Source organism: Corvus brachyrhynchos, unplaced genomic scaffold (genome assembly GCF_000691975.1).
Source record: "Corvus brachyrhynchos isolate BGI_N302 unplaced genomic scaffold, ASM69197v1 scaffold61, whole genome shotgun sequence".
Taxonomy (NCBI): Eukaryota; Metazoa; Chordata; class Aves; order Passeriformes; family Corvidae; genus Corvus; species Corvus brachyrhynchos.
In genome coordinates, this window is record NW_008236478.1 from 2,132,726 (window position 1) to 2,140,930 (window position 8,205).

General features: G+C 49.1%; 1 protein-coding gene across 1 annotated transcript in view; it reads right to left on the minus strand.

Annotated features, from left to right (window-relative positions):
• Window positions 1-8,199, minus strand: part of SCD (stearoyl-CoA desaturase) — a 21,430-nt gene extending 13,231 nt beyond the window's left edge. The window contains exons 1-2 of the mRNA XM_008643749.2: window positions 8,034-8,199; window positions 4,040-4,325 (exon numbers count right to left, since the gene is read on the minus strand). Of these exons, the coding sequence (XP_008641971.1) occupies window positions 4,040-4,325; window positions 8,034-8,060 (313 nt within the window). The 5' untranslated portion in view covers window positions 8,061-8,199. The remainder of the gene's footprint in view (window positions 1-4,039; window positions 4,326-8,033) is intronic.
• Between the last annotated feature and the right edge of the window lie 6 nt (window positions 8,200-8,205).

Here is an 8,205-nt window from a genome sequence, read left to right on the forward strand (position 1 = left end):
AAGAGTGTAGAGAAGGTGAAATAAAGTAGCACAGATTTTCACATCTGCCCTGTGATGCTGCCCCAAACTGAAGGACTTAGGGACTCCATCAGCTGAGGATTCAAAGTCACCTTCCATACCATGCTTTGACCTATACAAGATCCAAAAGGTTTGGCAACTCACCGGTGATATTCCCAGTGACCCATTCAACTGGAATACAAAGAATTATGACCACTGGCAGTAATAAGCACTCAATGCTCCAAAAATTAAACAGAAAACATTCTGGATTCAGTCATGCCTATGACTCATTTGGCTTTACCTCTTTAGGACCCAGATTCAGACCCTAAGTTATTATGAGAAACCAGGAATGTGCTAAAAGCATTGTCACCTGCAGTGAACACCAAGGATGTTTACATGAAGAGGTGCTCCTGCTCCAGCAGGTGTCCTTGGGATTTTGCTCAGCGCAAGACTGTTCCCTCCTTGCTGCCCAGTCCCTGTTAGCCAGGTGAGTCCTGCTACTCTCAGGAGAAAGATACCAGAAGCAATGAAATGTACAGGCTGCATAAAGGGGACAGTGTTTAGGAGGAGCAATAGGATCTGCTGTGACTGAAACCTAACTTCCCTGCCATGCTCAGAGAAGCACACCACCTGCTACTTAAGCCTGGAGGAACACTAAGTGGGAAGGTGTTGCCAGCTGTAGTCTTGATGGGAAAGTAAAAAACCCATTTTGCTGTTTGCTGTTTGCTGACATATCTCTGGAGGTAGTATGGACTGAGATTTTCAGACTGTCAGGAATTGCCTAAATTATCCAGCAAGATTCACCTTGGTCCAAAGATAATACAGCAACAACAAAATATAGTATCAACCCATGCTTCTAGAGCCTCTGGCACTGCAGGGAACTGAGGCGTTGACAGAGAACCATGTCGAGAGGAACCATCACTATTTACAGACACTGCTGTCCAGGCCAACAGGAGTTAACACAGTTACTGTCAGTCTCCTGCATCCGAGGGCTAAAAAGACTACCCACAAATCACATTTCCAGGGAGGATCTGAGCAATTAGAGTCACCTTTGCATCCTGCCCTTTCAGACTCAGGCTCTGCGCCATTTGGCAAATGACGTAAAATCTGCCCATGATCCTTGAACAGACTAAGCAAGACTTTGAGAAGTGCAGTGGAGAAGACAATAAATAAAAGGGGAGCTGACTAGAAAGCCAGTGCTGGAATGGCTCGGAGAGCTCTTGTGATGGTGAGCTCTCACCTGATCAACAACCCGAGCTCATTCTGGGAAGCTCTGTACCAGAAAGAGATCAGGGGATACAATGCACACAGCAGTGCAGAACAGCAAACAATGATGAAGGCAGGGCTGGAGAGCTTGAGAGACAAAGAGGAATCAGCACATAGAGAAATGAAAACAAAAGAGGACAGTCACCAGTATAACTGCTTTCAAAGGGACAGGAACATCAAGGAGACGGTGGCCTAGATGAAGTGGGTATAGGCAACAGATAAATTATAGAAGGTAGATGAGCTACCAGGCACCACAGCTGCCTGTTGCACCAAAACGGAGAACATCTGGGACCATGTTAATTTTGTATTATATGTACACAACCTAAGGAAGAAATAATCTGAAAAACAAGCAAAGAAACAAGCAAAACCTCCAGCAGCTCCAGAACTACCACTGCTAGAGCTGGCCTGCCATGTGCCCATGGTGTACTGCCAGAAGCAACCTAAGCCTCTGCTGCACTATCCTTGTCTGTAAAATGGGAACTGTCCTCTCCTTGCTACCAGAAGGTGCCGGGAAAATAACAGCAAGTCACTGCCATGACAGCCACAGATGCCTTGCTAAATAAAGGTATGAGCTGAGAAAAGGGCAATGCAAGGAGCAAGAAGCCTTGCTGAGAAGGTATACCTGTGGAGGATCAGAGTATTCCAGTTCCAGTCAGTGCTGGAGGAGAATGGACTATAAGGGAACTCTGACTTGGCTGCAAGGTGCCAAGAACAGTGCTCCTTTCCCAGAACAGGAGTGCAGGACAGGGAGCTTGGTGGAGCTACTCCAGCTTTGGTATGGCAGGATTGATATTCAGCCGGTCCAGAACAGTGCAGTTCCCCCAAACACCATGTCCCTTCTCCCATTCCCAGAACATGTCACTCCAGAATCCACCAAGGAATCTTGCAGTGCCTCACAGTGGCAGGAGAGCAACTGGCACTTCACGCCAGAGTTGACTGAGCAAGGAGAGCAGGAAGGATTGATATCGGATAAAAAGCAAGGCAGATTCCTGTGAAGTGCCATGAGATGCCACACAGACATCCCAAAGAGATGTGCAGTTGCAAAGACATTGCCTCAGAGACCATTTTGGGGTAGGGTGGGGTTTAGCAGAATGCAAAACAGCATTAACCTTCTGGATAAAGATGCTCAAGCCCTCTTAAGTATCCCAAGGGAACTCAAGGGAGAAGGGTTGGATGGATTTAGAAATCATGGAGCATATCAGCAGCTTGAAATGAAATCAGTAAATTCGACTCACATTTTTTCCTCCTCCTTGCCCCAGCACCCTGAGGATATCTGACTGGAATTGGAGGACCCAGGCTGTCAGCTCAGTGAGTGAGAGAAGCCAGCAGTCTTTGCTCCAGCCCAGGGATGGGACACACATAACAGGACCAAGAGCCCTGAAATGCTCCTCCGAGGTCATGCTGAAGCTGCATGTTCTGCCCAGCCCTGATGGGCCAGGGGAAAGTACAGCCTGTCAGGTTTTCACAAGGGAAAGGCCCAGCAAAGTCTTCTTTCATAATGTCCCCCTGAAAGGCCACGCTGGCTGCACAGGGAACGCATCGGTGCCTCTGCTTTTGCAGATGCTGTAGCCAGACTCTGACTGTGGCCTCCAGTGAAGCTCATCCCCCAGACTTCTGCCTGTGAGAGGCTGATATGGTTCAGGAGGAAGAGTCAGCCTGTCCATGCAGGAAGCCATCTCCTTCCCAGTTCAGCTGTGATGCTTGTTGCACACAGCCATCAGGAAGACACACTCTGACAGTGTGATAGACCAGGTGGATCGCCCCAGGGCCCATCCATAGCCGGGCTGACCAGTAAGCAGGAGTACTACTGAACCCAAAAGCCACCGCAGCAGGCCTCAATCTGGACTGTTGCTTTTTGTTTCAGGATGTTCTGTTTCACAGGGAGGCAGGGGCTGGATACAATCTCTCGACCTCCCTACTGGGAGCCATTTGGCTTCTGGACTCCTACAGGGGTCCATACAAAGGCTCGCGGAAAGCGAGGCTCTCCTGCAGAGTGGGCCCTGGGCCCAGCTGTCTTTTCAGCAGTCAGAGGAGAAGTTTGGTTCCTACCCAGGGCAAGATCTCTGAGAAAGCGGAGCTTTGCCTAGCTACCTTCTGCTGGGTTGTGCTTTCCACTGGAATTTGCTGCCTGGAGAGACACTTATTTATTTTTTGGAAGTTGTCAGGCTTAGTTCCGGGATGATGGTGGCTAATCTGTGCTTTTTTAAGAATGATAAAAGACCTGAGCTTCAGACTTAATTCTTGACTTTTATCTTCTGCACAACTGTATTTTGTATCTTTTCCCTCATACACACATTGAGGCTCTGTGGGATTTTCACTTCCCCGGTAAGGACAGGAGTGGTTCTCATGTCTGGGCAGCAGTCTCATGCCAAAGAGTGCTCTGTACCTTGCCTCCCCAACCACCTCTTAAGGTGCTCTTTCTTCCTAACTTTCTGGCACTGTCATGGTACTCTATCAAACAGTTTTTGTGCTTTACCCCAGAAGCAGCTGCACATTCAGGATATTTCCAAGCCTAATGTCTGTGAATCAAGTTTGTTCTTTAAGCAGACAAGCCAAATCCCTGCCAAATCTTTCCCTCTCACGTGTGACCTCACAAGAGACACTAGCAAGCCCTTCCACAGCTTGCTACGAATTTGGCTGAAGAGCTGCTTCTAGAAAAAGCCCCCTGCTTCTCTCTTTCTCATCCCCAAGTCTGTGGGCCTGAAGGAAAAAAAAATGACACCCAACAGATTTGGGGGTTGCAGATGCCAAGAAACAGATAGAGGAGTGTGCTTACCCCATGCCAGTGTCTGGATCTTTGCAGAAGGTATCAGTGTCAACGCAAATAGGGCCCCTAGGTGCAGCAGGCTCATGAGGATGATATTCCTCCAGACATATCGCAGCGGGGGCTTGGGGCCCTCTTTCTCCCGGTAGGTCTCATCAAAGATATCATCTATCATGCCCCGGTCTCCTGCCAAGTCCTCATGATTGAGTAAGTCCTTCTCCATCATGGCATTTCCATTCCTGGTCACCCGGGAGGTGACTGTGCCATCAGCAGTGGTGCTGGAAGTGGAGGAGAACTCCTTGGAGAGGTGTCAATGGATATTTTCGAGAAAGAAAAAAAGGGAAAACAAAACAAGAAGTTGGTGGTTATCAGTTCAAGAAATAGAAATACATGCATCTAGGCTAGCATTGTAAAAATTCACAGCCTATGGTTTCCCTGGAAGGCTCCATTCTTTCAGCTGAGACTTTGGCACAAAGACGAGCCTGCTCTGGCCACATGGAGTCATGGCCTGAGAGGACAGGGACCTGGTCTTTCTGGAGAGGAGGTGAATGGTACATAGGGTGCTGAAAGTAAAGAAAAATACTTGAAAGCCAGTCTCTTTTCCACCAGTGGCTTGGGTGAGATCATTTGCAGACTGCAAGGATTTTTATTTTCCTTCAGTTTGATTAGTGGGCGTTTTTCGGTGGGTTTGTGGTCTCGGCTTGTGCATAAGCAGACAACAATAAAGGAAATCTTGTGAATGAACAAAGAGGTGGGAGAGAAATATGGTCTGAAACACAGTTTTATAATATATCAATGGGCTGCTCCTGCTATCCTACTTCTTTGTGTCACCCCGCCAGGGATCATGCAGGGAACATCAGGAAGATCCACAGAGGGATTCCTCTGGGGTGCCTCCTTATCTCCTCTGCCTCACCTTTCAGAACGGGATGTGGCAAGACCAGCATGCTTGAAGATCAGTGGATGGGAAGCAGTCAGGTGAGGTACTTCTAGTTAGAACTACAGCTACTTATCCTGTGCCTGCTGCTAAGACTCTTATCCCTCTCTCATTTCCCACCCACAGGCAAACTGAGGCAAGGGAAGACAATCCTCTGAGCTATGGCCACCAGCATAAGCAGAGAGGAAGTTCTAAGCAGCAAAGTTGGCTCAGCTTAGCTCCTGGCTCCCTTCTATAACTGTGACACAACATTCCCTCTAAACATGCTTGTTTGTGCTGGCTGAGTGACAGCCTGCCCCATCAGGCATGCATGACGAAAGGAGCAGGCAGGACTGACCCTAATGAGACAGGTCACTGAACCCTGAATCACCAATTTCCATCTCTGTCATGACAGCCGTGTGCTTGCTAGTACTCGCAGCCCTTTGTCAGCCCCGAGCCCAAGTGCCCAACATGGCTCAACCCCAGGGGTGCCAAGCACGTGGGATGCAAGCAGTGTGTCCCACACACATCACCCCCATCCCCTGCCTCCTGGGAACCTGCCCGAGGGACACATCCATGGGTGAAGGGGCACTAAGGGTCAGCCAGCAGGAACAGCAGAGCTGAGACTGCGGGAGGGAGCATGGTCAAGCTGGGAAAACTCCTTGCCCAACAGAAATCTCTCCTGAATTAACAGCAGATTCCCACTCAGGTGTTCAGGATTCATAAAAGACCACCATCCTGCTATGGCCTAGTTTCCTGAGGGAGGCATTAAAATCAGGCCAGGCAGCTTACGTGGCCACCCCAACTCCTCCCTTTCCCAAGGGTAGAAACTAGAGGGTTACAGACATACCTTCCGATGGGGAGGAGCTGGCAAGGCTGCCAGATTCCCCACATTTGGGAAGTAAAATGATCTCTACAGAAGGAACGCTTTAAGTTTTTCCTTGGGGAATCAAAGGTTAGAAAGGAAAAAAACTGGACACAAAGTATCCTGCTGCCTTCATTGCAGGAAGGCAAGCTGCTGAGCTTGGGACTGGCTCTTCTGCATCCCGGCTATCAGCTGTCTCTGCCTGCTTTCCTAATTAATGTTCTGAGGATATGATACTCTCATCTGCTGGAGAATTTAGAGGTAATCCCCACACCAAAAAAGCCATGAGAAATGGCTTCTAATCCAGAGATTAGGCAAGGAGAAGTCCTGCCCTTTCCCAAGTGTTAGATATTCTCATCTGGCATTTTGGCAGAAAGGTACTATTTTCTTTCTTGGCTGCAAGACGATCTACCAAAAAGACCCAAGACTTGTCTATGCACGAAAAATTCCCAACAGTGATTGGTGGTATAATTAGACAGGTAACACACCCCATATGGACATGCTACTTCCAGAGTAAGAATGTGGGGTTGCAGTTGCATTTTTCTCCTCCATGATAGTTTATGTCACTGTCAAAGTTACACAGGGGCAGAGGAGGAGGAGGGAGAGAGCAAAGAAAACAGCAGAGAGGAAAAAATCTCTTTTTGCAGAGTTGTAGTAGCCACATGAGGAATTTTACCAGCATATCTATGCTGCTGGAATTACACTGATATAATCAGACTGGTCATTTCTCACATGTAAACTTACCTTGAAACAAAAGGGCTATAAAGCAGTTGTGAAACAGCTCCACCGTTACAGACTTGGTGGGAGGAGCATGGGGGAAAGAGGGAGGGAGAGAGGGCAGCTATTTAGGTAGAAACGGGGGAAATGAGGAAAGAAAGAGAATTTTTATCCCCTTATGACCATAGTGGCTCCTACCAAGGAAAATGAGATGGAGATTGATCTGGGGTCTAGGGCTGAGGGAGGCAGGAGGCCAGCTAAATCATTTTCGTTAGCTTTCCCTCATTTCTGAATGACTTTGCAGCTCTCATCTGCAGAACAGATGTGTTTCCCCACCTACACCCCCACCTTCCCAGCACTGAACATGCCATAGGTGATCCTGGCACCCAGCCATCTTATACAACCAACTGCAGCTCAAAGGCTCCTGCACTGGGTACAGTGTACGGGCCCCAGGGCACTGAATCTCGGGTCCAGGATATTTGAATATGCCCAGCATGACCCAGGGACAGGATTCTTTCCAGCTTCCAGGATATGACCCAAAATACATGCCAAAACCATGAAACATGGTGTGAGCACGCTGCCCTTGACATCCATTTTGGGAGGGGAGAAAAGGAAAGTTCTTTACATCACAGCATCCCCGGAAGGTCATGACACCTGCACAAAAGGACCAAGGGAGACCCTGTGTGCTGGTGACAGAAAAAGAGCAGGGCAATGATTTACATTCACTTCTAGGCATTGGCAGAGGGGGAAAGAATGAGAAGGTGAGAGCACAAACACCAGAATCAAGCCACTCTCCCTTTGGGCAAAGCGTGGCTGCCAGAAGGGTCAAAAATAAAAAGGGAAATCTTTAAAAATCCAACAGCTCCACACATCTTACTGGTGTCAGGTTGTTATTCAGACCTTCTTATGCCGAAAAAGGGCAGTCTCCCTATTGTATGTTTGCTTGGCTCAAGCAATGCAGACACAGTCATTCATTTCATCTGGGCAGCCGGCTTTCACCTTGCGTCTGTCCTAGAGACGCTTCCTGTTGATATATTTAGTTTTAAAAATAAAAAGAAAATGAATTAAGAAAACTAAAAAAAATCCCAGTCTAAGTATTATCAAAAAACCCACACAAAAGATCTTCTTGAATAGCCCTTCAAGCACCCAGCATGCTTCGATGGGTGTTTTCAAAATAAGCCAGTATTTTATGCTCGGTCTACGTGAGGGCACAGGATCCAGGAAGATCACCTCAGAGGCGCGGATGTCTCCGCTTCATCCATGGGCCCCGCATCAAGCTTGGGTGATGTCTTAAGTTACCAGTGAACCCCTTGGCCTGACGGCTGCGAAGCGGGGCGGAGGGGACACAGGCACACACGTGTGGATACGTGTGTGTGTGCACGCACAGACACGCGTGGATGCCCAGACCTTTTCCCCCAGACAGCAGCAGCGCAGCGCTGCCGGAGCCGAGGAGATGAAGGAGGAAGGGGCGAGGGGGAGACAAGGCACCCGCACCCCGGGGCCCCGCTTACCTCCTCCTGCAGCAAGTGCGCAGGCATGAGGCGGCCTTGTCTCTGCTCCTCGGCGGCGGGACGCGGGCGCGCAGGTCCCCGGCGCTGGTGGGAGGCTGGCTCTGGTCGGCTCCTCGCCCGGCGAGCTGTGCGGCTCGGGGAGGCGGGTGCGGAGGTATTTAAGGGGGGCTGC